Below are 25623 nucleotides of genomic sequence, written 5' to 3'. Positions count from 1 at the left end.
TCTATATTTATAGATATCTTTTAGTAATTCAAATAAACTAAGATTATTTCATTGGATTTTTATCTCTGTCTGTCTGTACCAGTACCATCAAAGGAAAATCAGCAGATGAAATCTTAATCTAAAATCATCCAGGGTTTGTGAAGCGATGTGGGGAGTCCTCAGACTCTCACTCCTGCTGCTCCAGCCAGCAGTCACCAGAGCGAGCGCTGAGTTAAACACCCCAATAGTGGGAAGGTGAAGGCATCAGTGTGCCCAAACCTCCTCGGAAACAGACTGTTGAAGGACAGCTGGCTAATGGATATCCGCTTTGAAGTAAAAATCGAGGACTGTTTCAGAGTGCATTGTCTACTCAGATCAGGCATAGGCCGTGTGCTTGTCTTCGAGATCTGTACAAACACATGAGGATGCGCTCTACCTTTGACTTTATCTCGTCCTTTACACTTAATTGTTCATTTTCTAGGGAACAGTGCAGATCTTCGATTAGTAAAAACTTACATTGAACTTGGACTGCCTGGGGGAAGAATTGATTTTCTTATGTCTGAGAGAAATCAGGTACAATATGGTGGTGTTTTCAGTGGGAGCAAACGTTTTTGTACTAGTTTCTGCCTAAATATTTGCTTACTGCAAAATGAAGTAGTAGAAATATTTTGTGTGATTTCTATGAAATTGAACATTATTACATATCTCAAAGAAGTAAAAATGATTTACAGTTCGACTTATGAGCTCTTCATATGTGCAAAATTTGTAGAATTTCATATCTATGCAGGTATTCCATTAATTAAACCATTATAACTAACCTTATGTTAAATGCTGATAGTGGGCTAAACGATTAATCCACTAAATGAGGCAAGTGTTAGTAAGAATACTGAACCTTTTTTTCCTAGAAATTCACTCTTTTTGCATATTCTAATATAATGAATATTACATTCACTAACTTCTCTAAAAAACACTGGTGTTAACCATGGTTATTTTCAATACCTAAATTAAAAATAATGTTTATACTCAGTTTTTCATGTGATTATATATATTCAGTATGTAATGTGTCTGTCTTGCTTTTGTTTAGAATGATACTTTTGCTGATTTTGATAGCATGACTGATCGCCTGCTGGATGAGATAATACAATATATTCAGATATATAGTCTAACAGTCTCAAAAATAAGGTAACTTCTATAATATTATACAATTACTTTATATCTCCATGAATTATGGAAAAACTAAACAGGATTTGTCGTAGTTTTGTTGTCCTATTCTGACCCATAGGAGACCACAACTCAAATTAACTAATTTAAAGAGAAAAGAAAAAAAGATTTTAGGGAAAGACCACATATTATAGGATTCCATTTATATAAATTGTCCAGAATTGGCTAATCTGTAGAGACAGAAGTAGATTAGTGATTGCCAGGGCAGCGGAGATGGGCTACAGGGTGTTTTTTGAGGTGGTGAAAATGTTCTACAATTGCTTTGTAGTGATGGTTGCACAGCTCTGTGACTACACTAAAAACCACAGAGTTGTACACATTAAATGGATGAATTTTATGGTGTGTGAATCACATCTCGGTGAAGCTGTTACCACAAAGAAGGTTATAGGGCAGTGGGTGTATAGAAACAAAGGAGACAACGAAAACCCTTTCCAGGTTTCATGACTGTACTTTGTGAGTCAGTTTTCCACAAGCAAGAGGTGATAGTCAAGCCAATGTAAGTCTCATTATTAAAGCAGTATTGTGGGTAGACATGGGAGAGGGAAAAGTATTTGTTTCTCCTAGTCCACCAGGAATTAAAGAAAAAGTCAAAACTAATCTTCCTGCCTCAGAAAGAGTAGAATAAACTGATTACCTTCATATCCCACTAGGTTAGAGGAAGAAGCTGGCTCTGTGTACTACAGGCTTTTGTAGAGTTTGTTTCCAGTTTGAAGTGTAGAATAGGAACTAAGAAGAGAGAGAAGCAGGTTTTTATTTGAAGTCATTTTTTTTGTGTGTGTGAGGAAGATCAGCCCTGAGCTAACATCATGCTAATCCTTCTCTTTTTGCTGAGGAAGACCGGCCCTGAGCTAACATCTATTGCCAATCCTCCTCCTTTTTTTTTGCCCCTTTTTCTCCCCAAAGCCCCAGTAGATAGTTGTACGTCATAGTTGCACATCCTTCTAGTTGCTGTATGTGGGACACAGCCTCAGCATGGCCGGAGAAGTGGTGCGTCGGTGCGCACCCGGGATCCGAACCCTGGGCCGCCAGTAGCAGAGCACGCACACTTAACCGCTAAGCCACGGTGCCGGCCCTGAAATCATTTTTTAAAAACGGATTTCTGTTAAAATATGGGGCAAAATGCAAGTATGTTGTGGGGAGGAGAGATTGTTTTCTTGTTCTAATTATTCTCTTCATTGATGGATTTTAAAATACTATTTACTGAGTTTTCTACAGTGATCTTATAATCTTTTTATTCATTTATTATTTTATGATGAGAAAATATTATTTCAGTTTTTTCATTCATCCACAAAAGTATTTCCTCTTTTAGATTAGATTGTCTGTTATAATCAACCATTATCCAAAAGCCTGGTCGGATTGATTGAGGACTATTAGTTACCGTAACTCTCACCCCACAGCATTAGAACTTCAGCTTGAGAGAGAAATTGATCCTGAGCTGCTCACTAGTTATATCTGTAAGCCAGTGTTGAGACAGCTTTCAAGCTCTCTCATTGTTCATTGTCCCCAGCGATTCCTATACTATCTATTGTAGAATAATGGTAAGCAAAAAGACTCTTTTGATTTAAACTATTCCTTAATAAAGGTTAAGTGCTTTATAAATATTAGTTATTCTTTTGGTATAATCTTAGACTTATAGTTGGAAAATGCACTTGTTTAACCTGTGCCTTAAAAGTACTTAATCAAAGAACTCTCCCACTTTGGAGTGTAGAGCAGGGAAAAGAGAAACAGGTATGTAATTTCTCCTGTCATCCTTTATAGGTATAATTTCATTATTTTGTTTTAAATCATGACTTAACAAGTAAATAATTGGTGTGTGTGCCTAAGGAGGCAAATTTATCGTCTAGTCAGTTTATTGTTACTTTTAAAATATATTTATTGCTAAGGAGTTGTAAACTATGAGTAAAAATTTTCTGATAAGTAATAGCTTGTTTCTATGGAGTAAGCATTTAAATTATATAATAATAGGAATTTTCTACTAAATTCTCACATTTTTTCCTTCAAAATGTAAGTTACATCATTTCAAATTATCAAACCATAATTTTAAAACGTATTAGAAATTTTTTAATTCTTAGTATTTCACATCTAGATATTGTGGTTTCAGCTTTGATTTTTGTTTTTAAAACTAATACTATGGGAGAAATGTCATTTTTTTTTCTCTTAAAGCTTTATTGGACATTCATTGGGCAATTTAATAATCCGTTCTGTGCTCACAAGGCCGAGGTTTAAGTATTACCTCAACAGACTCCATACCTTCCTCTCTCTCTCTGGGCCTCACCTTGGTACGCTCTACAACAGCAGTGCCCTTGTTAATACAGGTAAAACATTTTATTGTGCAGTATAAAGAATAGGGCCTGGGGAGAAAATTTAAATACAAATTTAATATTTTCTGTTGTTTACTTGAGAGCTGACTTGTAATGTACTTGGAATTTCGTGAAACAGATGATGTGGATATTTTTCTATTTTGTCATGCACATGAAATAAGCCGATAAAAGTCATTTCAGAAAATGAATATTATATTGAGATGATATTTGTCAAAAGTCACAAGAGCGTTTTTTTCCCTTTTTTTTATTAAACTGTCTAAATATTTTCAGCAACTGTTAATCTTATAAACAGGCTATTCTGTTGTCCTCTTAGTTGATCAGATTACAAATATCTATATTCAGATTACAAATATCTATATTTAATATATTATAAAGTTATAAAATATTTTATGTAGAATGTTAACTCTGATTTTGGTTTGGTAACAGTAGAGGGATATTATGAGAAAATAAGTTGTAAAATTTTTGAAGAAATTAAAATGAAAGTTGAGACCCCAATTTTGATTAGAATAACTATTCTCATTAAGAAAGTTCTGAACTTGATTGGCTTTTTGTTTGGGTTGGTTTTTCTCTTAGACTTTTTAAATGGTTTTTATAGTTTAGTCAATTGATTTCCATTGTGAGAATAAATGAGATTTTATTCTGTCTCTTTTCATTGAGCCTTGCAACTCTTATTTCCATTTTCTCTTCCACTTTCATTGACAAGGAAATCGTACCATTTTCCTTTGTATCCCATTTCAAATGGTGGTATTCAAAATATAGCTAGCTCTAAATTTTTACGGTTTCAAAAAGAAAGCAGGAGAAAAATAAAATCCATAAATAATACGAAATAGAACCCAATCTGAATAGGATGCAGTACTGTGAATTTTTTTTCTTCACTGAACTTCCCAGGTAGGCTTACAGTTATCAGATTTAATCAAGTAAAGGTTTTTTGTTTTTGTTTTTTTTCCTCTTTTCTTCCCCTATTCCCCTCTAATATTAAAAGCAACAGAAGTGGAAACGAATATTCCACAATCTTGAAAACCTGTTCCAGAGTGATTGAGGTTTCACTTAATTAAGGGGAAGATGCATTTAAATATGAGCAACTGATAATATAGAGAAATACAATTAAATATGAAACTTAAATTATATTCAGCTATTACTAGAAAACATTGACCAGTTGCTCATTCTAAGAGTTGGTCCTTCTACAGTTAGCCTACCATACCTTAACTGAAACTGTCTACAGACTAAAGGCTCAGTGCTTAGACTTTTGTATCCACTACTGTGTTTGAAGATTTTCCCCTTCTGCTTTTTTATAATTTGAACAAATATATCTAAAGGTACAATTTTCCCAAATTTGTTCTTCTTAGACCACTATCTATTTCATTACTGAATGAGATAGAAATAGCAAGCCTTCTAGCAACTACCATTAATCCATAGTTAACCTGTGTGTGTATGTTTATATTTGTTATCAGAAAATGGAAATATTTTGCAAATGTGTTTTTTTATTAGCTAACAAAACGATAGTTTGGGGGATGCCATTTTTTGAAGTAAAACATATATTAAATTTAATAATCTTGGCATGTGTTACCATGTATTTCCAGTTATACTCATATATCATTTATGACTCTCTAGGTCTATGGTTTATGCAGAAATGGAAAAAATCAGGTTCTCTTTTGCAGTTGACATGTCGAGATCATTCAGACCCTCGCCAGACTTTCTTATACAAGCTTAGTAATAAAGCCGGTAAGTATATAGTAACAGTTTTGAAAACATTCACTTGAAAACCTTTTTTAAAGTAAACCTTTAGCAAATAAATTGTCAACATGCCTTTCTGGAGATTAAAAAAGTATTAGTTGATTGTAATTTCCTTTTTTTTTTCTTTTTTTTGGGGGGAGGGGGGGCGGAAGATCGGCCCTGAGCTAACCTCTGCCAATCCTCCTCCTTTTGCTGAGGAAGACTGGCCCTGGGCTACCATCCATGCCCATCTGCCTCCACTTTATACGGGCCGCCGCCGCAGCATGGCTTGACAAGCAGTGCGTCGGTGCGCACCTGGGATCCCAACCGGCGAACCCAGGGCCGCGGCAGTGGAGGGCGCACACTTAACCACTTGCGCCACCGGGCTGGTCCCTGTAATTTCTTAATAATGAAATTATTAAGACTGAAAACTAAGCAATTGATAACATGGCTGTTTAGTTTTTCCACGTGATTGTGTGTGTCTTGTATGAGCGGCACAGCTACTTTGAAGTTATCCTAAACTCACCATTCAGTACCGGTTATAAGTTAACCAGGTTTTGAACTAGGCTTCTGTACATCCTAGCCCTCCTGTGCTTCTAGCTGCCCCCACCCCAGTGCTTAACCCTTTTTAGAAACTGCCACATGTTTTTCTACCTTTCTATTCTAGGACTATCAAGCATTTCTGGAAATTGTCAGAAACTAAACTATTAATAGTTATTCTTTCTACAAATTCTCACTACTGGATGAATCCTGTTACTTATCTCTTATTAACAGATTATTGAATGTATTCCCCATGTTGAATTTATATTCCAGACTTTTACAGCCTGAAGTCCCCAGCTGCTCCTGTGCCATTGTCACTCTATAAATGACCTTATCTCTGACCTCACCATCTCTCCCGGACTCATCCTCACACTAATGTCTTCCCAGAGTATTCTTTCCAGTGTGTCATTTGAAATCTCCATTTGAGGGGAACAGACTGCCCTCATTGTTTTCTTCTTCAAAGAATGCTATCTCCAGTTCCTTCTAAAGTGGACATAACCTAACCAGTTCTTAAAACCCGCCCCCCACCCCCATTTTCCCACTCCCCTGGCTATAGAGCACAGGTTGGCAAATTTTATCTCTAAAGGGCCAGAGAGTAAATATTTTGGCTTGGCTGGCCATGTGATCTCTGTTGCAACCACTTAACAATAACAATTGTAACAATAACAGTTGTAGACAAAAATAGCTATAGACAATGCATAAGCAAATGAGTGTGGCTATGTTCCAAAAAACTTGATTTACAAAAAAAAAGGCAGCAGGCCAAATCTCACCGGCTGTACCTTGCCTCCCCTGCTGTAGAAGAAGCTCAGTTTCTCATTTACTGAGTACCACCTAGAGTCAGGAAACAGTCTTCTTGCTTCCGTGTCCAATTACAGTCATTGCTCCTCCACTGTCATATAAAACTACTTCCTGTGAGGCTTGCACCACCCAAGCTGTGTTACCTTCTAGTCTTTAATATAAGGATCTCCTGGTCACTCCTCACATGTTCAGTGAGAACTCTGATAAGAGTTCATGGACAAATATTTATTACACAGTTATGCTGGGGAAAAGATATTCTTCTTGGATCTTAATATACTTAATCCTGGCATCATTTTTGGTAATTTGATGAGTGAACCCTTTAGATGATTCATCAAGCATTACAGAGCCGTTCTCAACTCTAGTAACTTCCATTCCACTCCACTTTAAACCTTAGCTACACTCCACCCCTGAAATTTCAACCAATATTCCATTTTGTGACTACAATATTCTATCCTTTCTCACTCCTTTACTCTCGTCTGCTTTTTAGACTTAAGATCTCTACTCCGTTTGCCTAAGATTACCCTTTCCTTCATGTTTCCACTCCCTTCCTGATCCGTCTCACACTCCATGAATTATCACTTTTATCTTTCAGACATTATTACCCCTTAGTTTCCATCATAGCTGTCTGGCAAACCTATAATGCTGTTTCTTATCTGGCTTGTTGAGCTCCACAAAAAAGGATCACACAGACGTGCCAGTCAATACCACTGTAGATCCATGGGGTCCCCATCTAGTTCTCTCTCAGTAGCTTCCTATCTATTCCCTTAAAGTTTTTCACCTCTTTTCATTAAGCTTCACACTGCCACTGCTACCTTCACTTCCACAGATGACTTTGCTTCCTACTTCATCTGTGCAAGTCAAGGCCATCGAGCAAGAACTTTTCTACTTCCTTTCTTTTTACCTGTAAACATTAGCATGCTTATGGTTTCCTTCTAGTTCCATAGAAGACGTATCTATGGTCCAGTAATTTCCCTTTCTCTGTTTTGGAACCCATTCCTTCTCATCTCAGTCTTTCAACTTCCCTTTTTCAGTGGCTAATCCCTTAACATATAGTTATTCCAGTTTCTCCAATCGGAAGTCGTAATAATAATAAATAGCTTTCTTGATCGTTGATTTGGTAGTTGTCCTCCTGTTTCTCCTTTTTCTCGTTACAGAATTGAGCCTCTTGAAAGAGAAAACAATCACTTTCACTACTTCCTCATCTTTTATTTCACTCTTCAATCCGTTGTAATCTGATTTCTGTCCTCACCACTCCCTTGAAGATTGCCAAATCCAATTTCCTCTTTTCCCTCTTTAATTTGACATACTGGCATTTACGACTGTTGAAACACCCTCCTTGAAATACTTTCCTCCCTCCAATTCTGGAACATCAGCCTCTCCTGGTTTTCTTCCATCTGGGCTCTCTGCTTCCTACATGGGTTCCTTTTCTTTCTTTGCCCCGTAAATGTAGGTATTCTCCTTGGGCTCCAGCCTCTGTTACTGCCCGTCTCACTCTGTCCATTCTTCTTTGACAGCATCATTCCATATCCTTCTTCACCACTGGTAACTCTCAGGTGTGTATCTCTAGCTCAGTCCTCTGTGCTGTGCTCTAGACTTAGATGTCCAGCCGCCTACTAAATGCATTCACTTAGATGTCTCATGATTGCCTCGGATGCAGTGTTTTCAGAGACCTCGGCTTTCCCCTCAGATTCACTTCTCTGGGTCCCACATCTACAGGTATGGCACCACCATCTACCCAGCCAGAAACATACAAGCTATTCCAGACTCCTCTTTCTCACTCTCCCCTCAGGTCCACTGAGTTACCAAGCCCTGAAACATTCAGCCTTGTTAGTAGCTGATGGAGGCTTCCCTTCTTTTTTGCCACTGCCTTAGTTCAACCTTCATCACTTTTACTTGGATTATTGCTGTGGTCTCCAATCTGGTTACCCTGAGTCCTGTATGCCCTCTTCTCCCAAATTTCACTTCCTCAGTAGATGAAATGATCTAAAAATTAAATCAGACCATATTGTTCCTGCTTCGAAGTCTTGTCATATGCCTTGTAGCTTTCAGGGTAAAGTTTAGATTCCATGGCTGAGGGCATCAAATCCTTATCATCTGGTTCCTAAGCCTTTTACTTGCTCCGGACCCTGCTCTTCCCACACACACACACCCTTTGCTTTAGTCGTGCCACACGTGTCTTGCTTCCTCGCATCACCCACTCTGTTTCTACCACCATTCCTCCCATGTGTTTACCCATCTTTTTAGAACTACTACTCTTCATCTTCTAAAATTAAACTCGTGCACCACCTCCTGTGAGAAGCTTTTCTTGATGCCCTGTCTGATTGAACACTTCTCTGCTCTCAGGGTACCCGGTAGATTGCTCAGAATATAGCTTTATGTCCCACCCAAATCTTACACCTCCAGACTGACCTCATTAATGAATTCCGGTCTCTGTTTGCCTACTAGACATCTCTACTTAAATATCAAACCAAATGTCTGAAATGGAACCTAGTGTCTTCTTGTACTACCTCTTCTTGCATCGTTTTTTTTTGTGTGTGTGTGAGGAAGATCAGCCCTGAGCTAACATCCATGCTAATCTTCCTCTTTTTGCTGAGGAAGACCGGCTCTGAGCTAACATCTATTGCCAACCCTCCTCCTTTTTTTCCCCCAAAGCCCCAGTAGATAGTGATATGTCATAGTTACACATCCTTCTAGTTGCTGTATGTGTGACGTGGCCTCTGCATGGCCAGAGAAGCAGTGCGTCGGTGCGCGCCCAGATCGAAACCCCGGGCCGCCAGTAGCGGAGCACGCGCACTTAACCGCTAAGCCACGGGACCGGCCCATCTTTGATCCTTTTTTAATGGTATCTGTCCTCTAAATTACTTGGTTTGAAACACCTCGATGTCACCTTTGATTGACCCCACTTCCTTGCGTTCCACACCCCAAGATTGTTAATATTATCTCTGAACATATATCTTATAGCATTATATATGAACTTCATTTATCATACCCACTATAGTTTATCTCATGTCAGTTATTTTTATGTGTGTTAACCTCCTTTCCTTAAGTAGGACCTGTGACAGCTGTTTCCCACTCCTACATACACGCTCAGTATTTACTGTAGTTCTTCCTGGTAGGTGTTTGATATAAACCCATTGAATCAATGAATGATCTTTTCCATATTATTTTCAGTATCCAAAAGCAGGTCAAATATTATATGGTAAGCTGAAAATCAAACCCATATATTTGGCGACTGATAGTTCCAAGTCTGAAGTAACTTGAACTTGTAAATTTAAGCCCTGGCCATTTAAGTCTATTTTTTATCTTTATTTCTATCACCCATGTCTTCCGTCCTGCTCTTGGAACATTTGATATGAATACTGGATAGATTTAGTAACTGAATGTAGCCTACTTCATTTGAGTCCTGTTTTAGCTTTTTTGGGATTCTGCCGTAAATGTTGTTATTAATATGAGAAAGAGATTGGGGAATGGTGATTTCATGTATTGTCTTTTATTAGAATCAGTGAAAGAAAAGTTTTTTTATAGGTCAAGTTGTATGATTTTGTTTCTAAGGGTGCAAAACAACAATAAGTTACTTACAGTGCCCAGAAATATGTACTTGATTCATAAAACTACAAGCTATTCCTACAAAATCAAATGTAGTGTATAGTTCTCACGTGAGAAAAACTTGCTGATGTGAATTAGAACCATTGTGTGCTAAGGAATTTGTACCACTGTTGCTGACAGGTTAGGAAATATAGGAAAGGCAAAACAGTATAAATGTTCCCTGGGGTCTGTGTATTTATATGCATTTCACAAAGTAAAATTTAATTAGCAATAGTAATAATAGTAATATAAGAAAATAAAAACACTAAAGAGAGCATAAGTGTAAAATTTTAGTATAAAACTTCTCTAATCCATGGCTTTACCCATTTGAACAGATATTTGTATTAATAAGTTTCTAATTATTAATAGATGAGAGTAGATCTTTTGCACTTGAGTTACTGTCTAAGGATCAGTTAAAACTTTTGCTTACAAGTCACTAGTTTATTTATTATTTGACTTATAACGCATGGCAAGACTCTTGCCTCCCCTCTGGTTATAGCAGCCAAACTGCTTAAGAGCCAAAGAGATTAGTTCTGGCTGAAACACTGACTAGTTACTTAATCTAAAATCATGCCATTTACAACATGAGTGGACCTTGAGGGTATTATGTTAAGCGAAATAAGCCAGACAAAGACAAACACTGGATGATTTCACTCGTATGTGAAAGATAAACACACAGGTAAAAAGAAGAGATTAGGGGTTACCAGAGGGGAAGGGGGTTGGGGGGAGGGCAAAAGGGGTAAAGGGGCACGTATGTATGGTGACAGATAAAAATTAGACTATTATTGGTGAACACGATGCAGTCTATACAGAAACTGATATATAATAATGTACACCTGAAATTACACAATGTTAGAAGCCAATATGACCCCAATAAAGTAATTAAATTAAAAAAATAAATAAGCTTCATGTTCATTGGTAAAATGGGAGTAATATCTTCTTCATAAGACTATTAAAGTGTTAAATGAAATGATGCATGTAAAATGAGTAGCATTTTGAATAGCATGAAACTTGATAAATGTTAGATGGTAAAAAGAGGTCTCAATGAAGAGGTGCCTGAGCTAAAATAATATTAGTATTATTGAGTATAGAAATTTGCTTTCACATGAACATCACGAATCTATTTTAAGATATTTTTTTAATGAAACTGTTAGAAATCAGCTCATCTAAATGTCAATATTACAAGCTAAAGACATTCAAGGGACTTATTAAAATTTCTATGTTTTAAGATTTCTACTTGTGCCCAAATATGAATTTATTAGAATACACCTGAATTGAATTAATATTATTACTGGAAAATGACATGAAAGAGTACCATTTTCTAGTAGTCATGACTTGCGTTAGATAATACTAAAATATGGGATAAATAATAACAGCTGTGGCACACGTCGCGCTTCCTGTATTCCAGGTGGCACCTAAGCACGTTACACACATTAGCGGGCTCCATCTTGTGAAGTGGGGCTGTTGCTGCCCCGTTGGCAGATGAGGGCTCTGAAGCAGAGAGGCCGAGTGACTCGCCTCAGGGCCTGAAGCTGGCAAGCGGCCACGCGTGGCCCAAACCGTGTGATGCTTCCCTGTCCGTGTGTGCTCTCAGGAGCTCAGAAGCGACTTCTAAGTGCAGTTTTAAATATTAACAAATGTTCATTAATTGATTTTAAAATTAGTATCACAGGGGTTGGAGCAAGTCTCTCCTGAGCTATGTTTTTTCCCTTTTCGGCGGGGGGCGGGGGGGGCATCTAGAGAACGGTGGGAAATGAGTAGTCAGTTCCTAGGAAATTGCTACACCTTTATATATACATATAATTGCTTTATTTACAAAGTAGAAATGTATCGGTTCACATCAGAAACATAAGTAAATAAAACAAGAAAACATAGAGCAATGTTCACTTAACCAGTATGCTGTTCTTGGGTGTTTTTAAACAATCAAAAGCCCTAGTGATCATTCCTCTTTTATATTGTACTCTGCTAAAGCTACAAAGTCTTGGATGCCCTGGTCCAGTTATTGCTTCTGTTTCTTCTGAACAGCCAATTTCCTGTTCTTTGTGGAAGGCCTAAAATAACCTGTCTAAAGCAAAATCCAGCCTTCTACCTTCTTTTTTTGTTTAAGCAAAGCCTCCCGTATGAGTCTTCCTTTTAAAAGTCTTTATCTCTGCAGTGTATCATTAGTAGCTTTCCTTAATTGAAAGCTATTCATTATTTTAAAATTAAGGGAGGGGCGGGCCCCATGGCGTAGCGGTTAAGTGCTGGCACTCCACTGCTGGTGGCCTGGGTTCAGATCCCGGGCTTGTACTGACACACCACTTGTCAGGCCATGCTGTGGCGGTGTCCCACATAAAGTGGAGGAAGATCGGCAGGGATGTTAGCTCAGGGCCAGTCGTCCTCAGCAAAAAGAGGAGGACTGGCATGGATGTTAGCTCAGGGCTGATCTTCCTCACAAAAAAGATAAAAATAAAAAATAAATTAATTAATTAATTAAAAAATGAAATTAAGGGAGCATTTAAAAGCCTAAAATAATTTCTGTGATTTCTAAAACAATTGAGATTTGTTATTTTTTTTTGTAAAAATCATTAAGTGTGAATTGCCTTTTTTGTTTTGTGAACACAATAGATCTGGTAATGGCCACTTTTAAGAGGAAATTATCAGGGCCAGCCCTGTGGCGTAGTGGTTAAATCTGGCACACTCCACTTCAGCGGCCTGCTTTCACAGGTTCGGATCCCCGGCATGGGCTTACACCACTCATCAAGCTATGCTATGGCGGCATCCCACGTACAAAATAGAGGAAGATTGGCACAGATGTTAGCTCAGGGCTAATCTTCCTCAAGCGAAAAAACAGGAAGATTGGCAACAGATGTTAGCTCAGAGCAAATCTTCCTCACCAAAAAAAGAGGAAATTATCTTTTTTGATTAAGGCATTACAATTATAAACATTCATTAAATTTTTCTAGCAAATTTTGACCAAAAAAACCTATAGCGTTCTACAGATTGCTCATAGCATCTAGAAATAATTTACACGGTGTAGTTATGGCATACTAGCATCTCAGCCTTGAATATCAAGGGAAAGGAAGAAGACAAAGGAACTAGAGCAACGTGCAAGATAAGTATTATATCTAGATTAAAGACCCCAGTGAAGTAGTCAAGATTGCTTAGAGAGAAGGATCATGGGCACTCTTGCATTCTATAATGAGGGCTCAAAAATAGCCAAAGAATCATTGTCAGAATTCCAAAAACAAAATATTTTTATTTTAAGATCTTCCCAAAAACATCTGCTTAGACTCTCTTTACCAGCTGTTGAATTCTGACAAATAAAATAGAACAATTAAAGGAGTTTCCTGCTGTGCTACTGTGGCACAAGATAATCTCTTCTTGCAGCAGATTGCAGATGTGTTTATTAATAGGTGTCATTTGATTTGTAAATAACATTCATATTTTGTTTCTGAAAGTGTAGGAAAGAATCAGCATCAGCTAACATTATTTTAGGGAGCAAATTCTTTCAAATGTATTCAAAATAAATGAGTAAAAATAAGAATAGTTTAATATTGCTGAGAATATGTCAGTTTTAAAAGCACAGGGTTTTCTCAACCTCAGCACTGTTGACCTTCTGGGCTGGATAATTCTTTGTTGTTAGAGTTGTCCTGTGCATTGGAGGATATTTCGTAGCATCCCTGGACTCTACCCACTAAATGCCAGTAGCACCCACATCCTCACACACTCCAGCCCCCGATTGTGACAACAAAAATGTCTCCACATGCTGTTCAATGTCCCTTAGGGTACAGAACCACCAGTTTAGAACCACTGCTTTAGCCAGTTCCAGAGAATAAACAGAGAATGAGGCAATGTGAATCGCTTTAAAACTCATTAAAATTTTCAGAAAAATTTGTTGTCAAAAGTACCGGAAAGACTAAGATAATGAAGACGAAAGTTACCATTACAATGTCATACATAAATCATGTTATCATACAGTCTGGAAAAATACTGAAGATTTACTTTAATCGTTTTCTTGGTAATCCTGAAAAGCAACTAAAATGTTTAGAAACTTTTTTAGTTAAGCTATCTAATTCTATAGATGAGGAAATCTTGTTCCTTTCCCAAGTTAGAGGTAACTTTTCAACCAAGAATTAGCCACTTCAGGAGCTAGGTGAGGTACTAACATGAAGACCAGTTAACTGAGTCATCTTTGAGCAGGTAGAATCAATGTAGGTGCAGAGAAGATGAACCTAGAATGTAAGGCTCCTGAAGCAAAGACTTCAGACATTTTTATTAGCTGGACCAGCTCAGAGACAGTGCTTGGTAATTCCCAGCAGCATTGCGACTCTGGGGCCTCCCTGCTTCACTTTGAGTCTGCCCTTTCTAGCCAACAGTGCTGGACAAGGAACTGAAATCAAAAGATTCAAAAAGAGTCGTAGTCTATTTCACTAACTTGGTTCTTGGGTAGTGCAAAAAGCAAACCTTCCGTACAGAAGCACAATATTAGTACTAATATATTATTGTTGAAAAACTATTTTTAAAATAGACTTATTACTAAATTTAAAATGTATTTTTAAAGTACAGTATTGTCTTAGGAGTCATATTTAGAAAATGACAATATAGTATATCAGTATTGGGATCTTTAATTTTATTTATTTCATCATCATGGAATCTGAGAGTTAAAGATATCTTGGAATCCCCTCATCTAATCTTCTTTGATTTTGCATGCTTTCATTCCACCGAGCTGCCTGAACCTAAGGAGACATAGACACTTTGCTCAAGGATCTCAGTCTAAAGCAGTGATTCTCAACCTGAGTATCATTTCTCTATAGAAGCATATCAGAATCTCTGCAAAGAGCTCTTATTTTGAAAAATATATTTAATATAATTTTTTAATGTGATGCCTATCGTTCTTATAGTATAAAGTATATATACTATATAAACTACAGAAATAAAGCGGCGGCAAGAAATGGGGTGGTAATTGCAGAGGAGTATAGAGTCCAAGGACAGCTGCATTGATTGGTTGATTTTTTTTAAATGGGAGATAAAGTGTTTTGCATACTGATAAGAATGATCTGTACAAGAGAGAAAATTGGTGATGCAGGAGAGGGATGGGACAGCTACTAGAGCCATGTTCTTAAGTAGACAGGAGGATTGGGACCTAGCATACAAGTGCAAGGACCGGCCTGAGGTGGGAGCGTGGACAGTGCGTCAGAGGGGCAAGAGCGAGACAGACATGAAGGTACAGTGTGACAGGCTGGTTTGTGTTAAGGTGGGAGAACTTGGAAGTTCTCTGCTGATTCTTCTGTGTTCTCAGTGAAATAGGAAGCAAGGTCATAAGGTGAGTGAAGAGGGCACAGAAGATGCTGGCGGTTTGAGGAAAAATAGTCATTTAGGAAAGGACAAAAATGAACATTGTTGAGCAAGGCTGCCACAGGCGTGCAGTACACAGCTCCAGGGAGTGTTGTTCATGTCATCTGTGATACAAATGGCACCTCTAGAATTGTGCAGTGTGATAGCCCGTTATGGAGAACACAGATATACACCTTTTAGATAAATGAAAAGGCCAATTCATGCAGCTTGGGATAAAATTTCAGTAACAGCATCATACTTAGATTCAAAAAGTACCGTACCTAAAACAACTTGGATAGGAGGGAAGATGATGTACTCTGGGTCAGTGGTTTTCATGTTTTTGGCTGGTTTACCCCTTAAAAGAATTTTGAAAAAGTGTGTGCCCCTTGTATTATTTTATGGTGACACCTAAAAATATTTTCTATAATTTTAAATAGTTGCAAAGGATATATTTTCTGGCATATCATGTAGTATATATTTAATTATATTTTCATAAAAATATAAAGACTTAATTCATTCAGTTGGAGCTACAGGTTTAGCTCATTCAATTTATAGAAAATGTGTGCCATAAAATATAATTGGCAAAGCCATTTCTTACTGTCAAATAGTCGGTCAAATCACACTTACTTTTAGTCAGAAAAGGTTAGATTTAATTCATATTTTGCTTGGTTCCCCCAGAGACTTTTATATCCCAGGACCATATGCCATAATAAGATCTGAAATAGATTAGAGAAATATCTTTCTCTTGTAAAGTGGGAGAAGGACAAGTCATTTTTAGAAGAGTGCTCATATGGAAGTTGGGATCTGGAAATGAATTTTCTTAAAGCTGTACATACCCATCTACACCACAGGGAGTCTTCACTTACCCCTAGGGTGAACGTATACTGGTTCGAAGACCGCTGCTCTAGGACACGTAGATGATTGCCAAAGTGGCACTAATGCTAATGAAGACATTGGTGTCAGACGATGCCACAAGTGCAATGAATTTGTCTCATGAAATGTGACGATGAAGGGAAAAAAATCAATTGTTCTTAATATTTTTCTAAAATATGATTTTAAATATGTTTGTGTAATTGAATTAATTTCTATTATAGACATTTGATTATTTCACATATATCTTTAGAATTTTATAGATTCAAATTTCCAAAAAGTGTGATCTTCTCATTGGGAAAAAGGGAGGATGACCTCATGTTTGGTACAGGGGGCATATGCAGTCTCCCCTGCCGTGTATGGGTCTACACTCTTCTCATTATTAGGATCCTTGAGTTCCAGGGGAGAAAGCAAGCTTCTACAAAGGCTTCCTATATTCTGGATCCACAGTAGTCCCCACACTTGGCCTGTCTCTAACAATCTGAATTTCAGTGGGCAAAAATTATCAAAATTCTATTCTGGAATGTTCCAGAATAAAATTCAATGCCCTACACACCCCAGTTCTAATGTACTGCCATTATTGATGTGTATCTTACTTAATAGTCACATAAAATTTTTAATTTTTTGTTTACTAGTCTGAGCCAAATAGTAAAATTAGAATATTACTGGTTTTAAAGTGGTCAAAACCATGGTTTTCAGCACTTAGATCAGCTTATTAACAAAGTATGCCAGGGTCCCAAGCTGTGAATTCACCTAGTTTACTAAAAAATAAAAATAGAGGGCTCTGACAAAAGTCTGCAAATGGATCATGATTTTTACTGAAAAATCAAAGCTTGTAACCTCTTGACATCGTACTTAAAAAATAAGGAGAAAATATGAATAATATTAGGCAAAACTGAAATGAAAACGTAAAAAGTCAGCTTTAAATGATTTCATATAGGGTGTTTTGTTTGCTTTTATGGAAAAGTGTAATTTTGTTTCTTTGGAAAATATCCCTAAATATTGAGGAATAGCCTTTGAAAGGTAGGAGTGTCGTGAAATTCCTGTAGAATTTTAGTCCACCATATCTAATTTCTCCCACACCCACACCACAATCCCAGCTCTCACTCAGTGCAAACACACGTCTCATATCAGCACGTAAACTACATACAATGAAGCTGGGGGTTTTTGTAGACAATATGTAGAAATTTGGAGAAAGAATTCATCATGTATTTAAAAAGCCGTAAACTTAGCACTACTGAGGAAGTAAAATTTGTTTTTTTGATCACAAAGTAATAAGTTGTTTTAAATCTGGTGAATTATTGCATTATGATTCAGTATTTTCTCTTCACAGGGCTTCATTATTTCAAGAATGTTGTGCTAGTGGGATCTCTACAGGATCGCTATGTTCCTTATCACTCTGCTCGCATTGAAATGTGTAAAACAGCTTTAAAGGACAAGCAGTCAGGTACTGGCGTCAATTAGAAACTTTCCAAGAGGTGTAACTACACAGAAGCCTTCTCCCAAATTCTTCTTGAATCACGTCCTCTCTTCCTTCTACATCCTTTTCCACCTCCTGGTGTTAACAGCTCTCCTTCCTCCCATTGTCACCCTGTCTTTCCTCCTGCCGTGTGAGGTGTCTGTGCCCATGACGCAGTCATTGTTCTTATGAGAGAGTTCTTTCATCTCATTACACGTGCTTCTCCATCTTGCTGCTTCCGCCGTAATTCGTACTTGGGTTTCCTCCAGATTGTTGGGATTGGTGATGGTGGCAATGGTCATGCTGTGTGTTCTGTGGTATCTCACTTTTTTAGTCAGAGGCAGCAAAGACTTGCCCCACTTTCCTGATAGTAAGTGATAAAGGTTTTATTTATTCTTTCACTATTTTTGAATAACAAAAGAAATTTATGGGCCGGCCCTGTGGCTTAGCGGTTAAGTGCGCGCGCTCCGCTGCTGGTGGCCCGGGTTCGGAACCCGGGTGCGCACCGACGCACCGCTTCTCCGGCCATGCTGAGGCCGCGTCCCACGTACAGCAACTAGAAGGATGTGCAGCTATGACATACAACTATCTACTGGGGCTTTGGGGGGAAAAAGGAGGAGGATTGGCAATAGATGTTAGCTCAGGGCCGGTCTTCCTCAGCAAAAAGAGGAGGATTAGCATGGATGTTAGCTCAGGGCTGATCTTCCTCACAAAAAAAAAAAAAAAAAAGCAGAACTAAGCATTAAATAAACTTTCAGACCAAAAACAGGATCTTTGAGCCAAACTCACATTCTTCTGACTGTAGGAAGTTGCTCTTCTTTCTCAAAGTAACGTGGAAACACGTGGAATAGTGTTGACTGCCATGGAAATGTTGTTAAAGCACTTGCTGGAGACTGAAGTTTTGAATCTTGCCTCATCAGAATGTCTCAGCATGGCTACCTTGCTTTCATAATGGGTTAATGGGTCGTAAGTGACTTACTGTTGAAGAAAACTATTGACTATTATATGTATAGCTTTGAATTAAAATTATCAAATTGATAAGAATAATATAAAATAAATTTGTTATATTTACTTGGCTAGATAAATAATGTGATTATTTATATTTTCTATAAAACAGTCAAAAATGATAGTCAAAAAGGAAACCTTTTAAAAGACATTTTTCTGCTTCAAGTGGAAATATATAATAATTCGTAAATTATATAAAAGTTGGCATAGAATTTTTTTCAGTTACTCATGTGAACTAATTTTCCTTTTTTCTATTTGTTCCATAGGACAGATCTATTCAGAAATGATCCACAACTTGCTTCGCCCGGTTCTGCAAAGCAAGGACTGTAATTTAGTTCGATATAATGTCATCAATGCATTGCCCAATACAGCTGATTCACTCATTGGGAGAGCTGCACATATAGCCGTTCTTGATTCAGAAATATTTTTAGAGAAATTCTTTCTGGTTGCTGCCCTTAAGTATTTCCAATAGGATAAAAACATTGTTAGAGACTTGACACTTACCTCATTCAACAATGAATCAAATAATGTATTATATTAAACTGTAGATGATGATAAGTTCTAAGAAATATTTATACCTTTTTATATGGAAGATAATTTATATCATCCATGTTTAGAGCTTTTTAAACATCAACTTTACTTTCTAGGTAATGTGGCTGTGCAATATTTTTTTAATTTTATCTTTTTACTTTTCTATTACTTTTTCATATATTTTGCTACATAAGTATTTCAGTGAAACTTCAAGCCCATATGTATGTCTGATTGTTAATTATTGGCTTTCCACAATCCTTACATCAGACACATCGTATTAGAGGCCATGATTGCTAGAATAGCATGGGATTTTAAATTTTCTAGTATTGGGGTATTATTTAGTTAATTATAAATTTTACTTTTAACATTTTACTATGTTTTAACTGGAAATAAAATTATGGCTGCTAAAATATATTTTTTGAAATCAGCTCTTTAGCCCTATCAAACCAGGTAGTTCATATATGACAATGTTATAAAAGTTTTCTATAAGAAGTCATTATTACTGTTGCTGTTAAACATATGTCATGCCTATTAAAATATATTTTCTACTGGTGATTTCAACATTATTTCTCATATTGACTTTTATTACTGGAACTTTTCATGTTCGTGTTAGCAACATCCTAGAGATTTTTGAATGTTTGAATGGCCCTTTGCTTTGATTTGGTTGGAATTTTGCCAAATTTGGTAATGTTGCTTGAACTTTCTGACTACATTTCTTTAACTTTTTTCAGACTTCCTTGTATGTACATAATAATTAAATGTTGAAGTTTATGAAATACTTTTAGATAATTTTTAAATATTGTTAAAATTTATTGAACTAAAGAGTAATGTAAATAAAATAATTCATCTTAAAAATGGAACAAAATAATTAACTTTACATGTTCGGTGATACAGATGCAAATGTTTTTGATATATGGAGATGTTAAGTCTTTTGACTTTACTAAAGGTACTGAATAGCATTAAATTCACTATTTTCCTTTCCTGTTTTACTTGTGAAATAATAATGCACTAAGGGTGGATAGAAGATCTGTTTGTATTCACCAATTGTGATGGACAGGTTTTTGTAAGTATGTATTGTATAATTGATGCATGTCTATTTTTAGCATTGTGTTATTGCCTCTGGGGTTAATAAATGAACAAATGACTATCTGGAGGAACACCTAAAACACTTGCTTATTTTCAGAATACTAGAGGTATATTTTTATTTATTATTGGATAAACTATATCAATTAACCCTATAGACCAGCATGATTACATAACTTACAGCCTTTGTATTTTTATAATTTACATCTTTTCCATGTATTAAGTAGTTAAAAGGTATTTCATTAATTGCTCTCCGTAATTCTTTACTTTTTAAAAAGTACTTGAAAATTCAGTGAATTGACTAAGCAATAATATACCAAGTGTATTGTTAACTGGAAAATGTAAATATATGCATTTTCCAACATGTATTTTTGCAACCCACATTTTTCATCTTCACGTACCTTGACCTTGAGTTTGAAATGTCATGCTTATTCTAAGTTTGAATAATCTTCCAGGTTTATCAAAAGATTTCATTCTTACTCATAATCATATAATTGTATTTAAAGGTAAATTGCTCTTATGATCATAGTTGTTTGATTGGTTGTTGGTTGTTTTAGTACAGTTTTAAAAGCACATCAATGATCATGGTTTAAAATCTAATAGATTTAAATTCTGATTTACGGGGGAAACTAGCATATGCTATTTACCTACAGATTCGGATGGTAAGGGTGGAGTGGGGGTTCTGAGGGAGAGGGGATATGATTGTCAGAAACAGTATAATTGACTCTTAGAGCATGAATCTCATTAAAGTGTATACCAATAAGGTTCTTGGTTGTAGACAACAAAAAAACAATTGTGATTAACTTAGGCAGAAAAACAGTTTATTGGAAGAATATTAGGTAGCTCACAGAATTGATGGAAAGGCTGGAGAACCATCTTTGGAAAACAGATAGAAAGAAACCAAAGGGAGCTAGATGACCAAAACCATAGCCAAGTTCTGACCTCATGGAGAGCTGGGGGTTTGTGTTTACTTCTCTGGGCAGTGAGGTCTCTGAAAACTAGATTGCAGACACTCTGCTTATTTGCATCACTCATTCCAGATTCAAAGACTGGTGGGAATGTCCAACCGACCAAGCTTATTTAGTCTTGTGCCATCACTTGGGCTGGCAGGCATCAAAGACAGCAAGTATATCTGACCTTTTCAGATTCCACAGTAGAAGATGGGACTATTTCTCTTACCAAGATTCACCCAACATGAAATGGGTGTGATGACTGAGCACCAAATACAAAACATATCAGAGGTCTACTATAGTCCATCTCTTTGTCTTTCCAACATCTATATGTACCATTCTTCCCATATTTACACATTTAAAATGCTTCCTCCTAACATAATGCTATTATCCCTCATCTAGTTTCAAGTCCAGGATCTCAGCGAGATATCCGTTTCTCCTCTGGTTCTATAATGATCTTGTGTCAATAGTTTGCAACCCACAGACAAAACTGTGACCTAACCACCACCACCTTTATATACAATAATAGTATAAGATAGGAAAGGAAAGAGAAATTTTTGAATATATAAGCATATGCATGAGCCAAAGAGGAAGAAAACAGAGCAGTGCTTTGTAAGTTTCCTTGATTTACCTGGGTTACTTGTTAAAAATAAAAACTCCAGGGCCCCATTACAGACCAACTGAATCAGAATCTCCAAGATAGGAGATGAGTAGCAGCGTGTCTTTTATGTCCCCAAGTTCTCTGATTAGGAAAAAAAAAAAAAAAAACCGTGGTAAATGCAGTCTTCGGTTCTGTAACTGATCATGAGGCTAGATGGTTATGACTTGTTACCACTGCCACTTATTCCCTGTTCCTTCTGTGTTCAGCCAGCACCTGAGCTGATCAGTTTTCTTTACCTAGTGGGTGACCCGAGGATCTGAGGCTTGGGTAGTCTTACCTATATATGGTTGCAAGAATCTTTGCTTAATTTTTACAATTGAACACGGTATTTTGAGGAGGTATTCCAGGAGATGAGATCCGCCAAGTTCTAGTCAGACTCCTCTCCCTACTCCCTTTTCCCCGTAGTCATTAGGGCCAGTCACTCCAGCTAGCGCCATAACCACTTTTTCTAACTCCTTACCTAGGGGAAGGAGCTAAAAATGACCGGTGGCATTCCCAACTTCCAATTCAGGGAAAACATTGTATCCCCTTGTACCCCACTCTGGGTGCAAAAAGTGGTACACCAACAGAACCTGGAGTCATGGAGATGGATGGCAAGAGCAATGGAGGGTCTGAGATTTTATCCTACTTGCTACTTGCTTGCCACAGTGTCGTGGATGCTGACAGGAGACTCCTGGGTAAGAGACAAAAGACTTTTTTTTTTTTCTTTGCTGAGGGAGAGGAGCCCTGAGCTAACATCTGTTGCCAATCTTCCTATATTTTGTATGTGGGTTGCTGCCACAGCATGCCTGACAACTGGTGTAGGTCCGCACCCAGGATCCAAACCCGTGAACCCAGGCCACCAAAGCAGAGTGTGCCAAACCCAACCATCACACCACGGGGCCGGCCCCCAAAAGACTTATTACAGCAAAGTAGTAACCAAAGTGTCAGCATATTTGCACCAGTTCCCGGAGCCCCAATTTCCACAGTGATGCAGAGGGCCAGATGACACCTGTACACACATTGGGTTGATTACAGGAGGAGAATCCAGGGACGAGGGCCAAGCAGTTGTTGAGCAAGCAGCAAACAAGCCAGTCTCTTTCCCCCAGGGCAGCGGCGGTGAAACGGTAGTAATGCTGTGGTCGCCTGGACCCACTTAGGTGCCTAGGTGACTAGCTACAGGAACTGTTGTGTCAGGAGATGGATAAGCCTGACAGTTGGCATGCTCAGCAATAATATGCAGGGACACTTAGGACCCATGGCAGATTGTCTCTCCCCACAATGGAAAGCAAAATATATGGGCAGTGTGTCAGATGTAACAACAAAGTGTCAATCTCTCTGCTACTCTTTGGACCCTGTTACTGTATCAACAGAAGAGATATTACTAAGTACTGTCAATTCATTTGGAGCATATGCAGATCCTTTAGGAGAGCATCCTAAAGTGTATTTCTCACCTCGTTCCAAAAGTAAACCTTCAAGAGGGCTGTCCGTTATTCTGTAAAACCAGTTGCTTCTGGTCTGGTGGGATATGTGATAAGACTGGTTAATCCACAGGCATCAGTACCCTGCTTCACATCTTTCACAGGAAAGTGAGTTCCTTGGTAAGAAGCAATGTTGTATGGGATGCTATAAAAGCTGTGTGGAGCATAAGGTATTCAGTAGGTCCACAGATGGAGTGTGTAAAAGAACCACAAGTCAGGGAAAGCAATCCAAACCCAGAATAATTGTCTAGTCCTATAGAACAAACAGCTAGCTCCTTTATTTTTGCAGGATTCCCTTGTAATCAAACCTGCTGCTCAGGCCATATCCTATATCAGAGATCAAGTTGGTCACTGCAAGTAGTGTGCTAGCCAGTCAGTCTTGGCAGGGGAAGACTATGTTAAAAATACATGGTGTCTCCATGCCACCACGGCTCCCTTGTGAACACAGCTGTGGCGGGGGAAGGAGGCTGGCTGATGTCTACAGTGGCTCACAATGAGTGGCTCATTGTGGTAGGAAGCCTCTAAAATGGCCTTCAATGACCCCACCCACTGGTGGTTGTCCCTTGTGTAATCCCCTCCCTCTGAGAGTGGTCTGGACCTGCTGATTCACTTTTTTTTTTTTTAACTTTATTTATTTATTTTTCCCCCCAAAGCCCCAGTAGATAGTTGTATGTCATAGCTGCACATCCTCCTAGTTGCTGTATGTGGGACATGACCTCAGCATGGCTGGACAAGCGGTGCGTCGGTGCGCGCCCAGGGTCCAAACCCGGGCCGCCAGTAGCGGAGCGTGCACTTAACCGCTAAGCCAAGGGGCCGGCCCCTGCTGATTCACTTCTAATGAGAGGACACAGCAAACGTGAAGGCATGTCACATCTGAGCTGAGATTACAGGAAGACTGTGGCTGCCACCCTGAGCAGTCCGTCTCTGTTGTTCTCCCGTCTGTTCATTCAGTGGAAAACCAGCTGCCATGCTGGACCTTTGGAGAAGCCCAGCAGCGAGGAACTGAGGAGGCCTCCACTCCAGAAGCCCACGAGGAACTAAGTCCCACCAATAATCCTGGGAGTGGGCCTGGAGGCAGATCCCCTCAGTGGTGCCTCCACAGGAAACCAGAACCCCAGCCAGCAGCTCGGCTCAACCTCATTTAAGACCTGGAGCCCAGGCACTCTGGCTCCTGCATTCCCGACACACAAACATGGTGCGAGAATAAACATTTACCGTTTAAGCCACAAAATTTTGGTATAATATGTTAGGCAACAATAGACCACTAACTCAGTCCTCTTGTTCTGGTTAAGAGCCCTTCTTAACCAGCCATGGAAGCCAGATGTGCTCCTGCTTTGGGGCCGTTTTGAGAGGTCCTATTCCAAAGCACCGACCAATAACTGTCCATTCCCAGCCGGATGCTTGACTGTTCCCCTGACATCAAACGGTGCAGATCTTCGTCTCCAGCCGTGTCCCCTCCAGGCAGAGAACACGATCAAGTCCGCCCCCGCCCGCGAGGACGTTTCTCCGCTGTCCCGAGGCCTCTGTGCCATGGGGCCCTGAACGCCGACGCCGTCCTCCATCCGGCGGGGTCAGTGCGGGGAGCGAGGCCTCCTGACCCGGCTTCACCGCCGCTCCCGAGGCGGCAGACCGGAGCCACGGTCAGGGCGTGCTCACGGCCAGTGCAAGCGCAGGTTCGCACCCGCCACCGCTCCAGGGAAGGGACGGCGCTCTGGAAGGGCCGGACACTCGGGGTGCGACTGGGGCTGGGACTGCGCGGCCCCCGGGGCCACACGGTCAGGCTGGACAGGGCCCAAGAGCTGGACAGGGACTTCTCTAAAGAAGACAAAATCCTAGGGCCTCCAGCGCGACTGCCAAAGGCCCTAGGGTGACAGGACACCTCCACGGTGACAGGACACCCCCACGGTGACACAACACCTCACGGAGACAGGACCCCCCCCACGGTGACAAGACCCTCCTCAGTGACAGGACACCTCCACAGTGACAGGACCCCCCCGTGACAGGACCCCTCCACGGTGACAGATACCCCCCGTGACAGGACTCCCCCACGGTCACAGGACCCCCCGTGACAGGACCCCCCACGGTGACAGGACCCCCCCCCCGACAGGACCTCTCCACGGTGACAGGACCC

General features: G+C 39.0%; 1 protein-coding gene across 11 annotated transcripts in view; it reads left to right on the top strand.

Moving 5' to 3' along the window:
• FAM135A (family with sequence similarity 135 member A) overlaps nt 1-20487 on the top strand; it is a 124425-nt gene extending 103938 nt beyond the window's left edge. For all 11 annotated transcript variants that reach the window (XM_058554064.1, XM_058554065.1, XM_058554061.1 and 8 more), the window contains 6 exons: nt 461-552; nt 1064-1161; nt 3364-3515; nt 5133-5243; nt 17677-17790; nt 19074-20487. In XM_058554064.1, the coding sequence (XP_058410047.1) occupies nt 461-552; nt 1064-1161; nt 3364-3515; nt 5133-5243; nt 17677-17790; nt 19074-19279 (773 nt within the window). In that variant the 3' untranslated portion in view covers nt 19280-20487. The remainder of the gene's footprint in view (nt 1-460; nt 553-1063; nt 1162-3363; nt 3516-5132; nt 5244-17676; nt 17791-19073) is intronic.
• The last annotated feature ends 5136 nt before the right edge of the window (nt 20488-25623 follow it).

This window comes from Diceros bicornis, chromosome 14 (genome assembly GCF_020826845.1).
Source record: "Diceros bicornis minor isolate mBicDic1 chromosome 14, mDicBic1.mat.cur, whole genome shotgun sequence".
Classification (NCBI taxonomy): domain Eukaryota; kingdom Metazoa; phylum Chordata; class Mammalia; order Perissodactyla; family Rhinocerotidae; genus Diceros; species Diceros bicornis.
The sequence above is the reverse complement of the archived record's forward strand: the minus strand, read 5'-3'. Positions and strand labels throughout refer to the sequence as shown.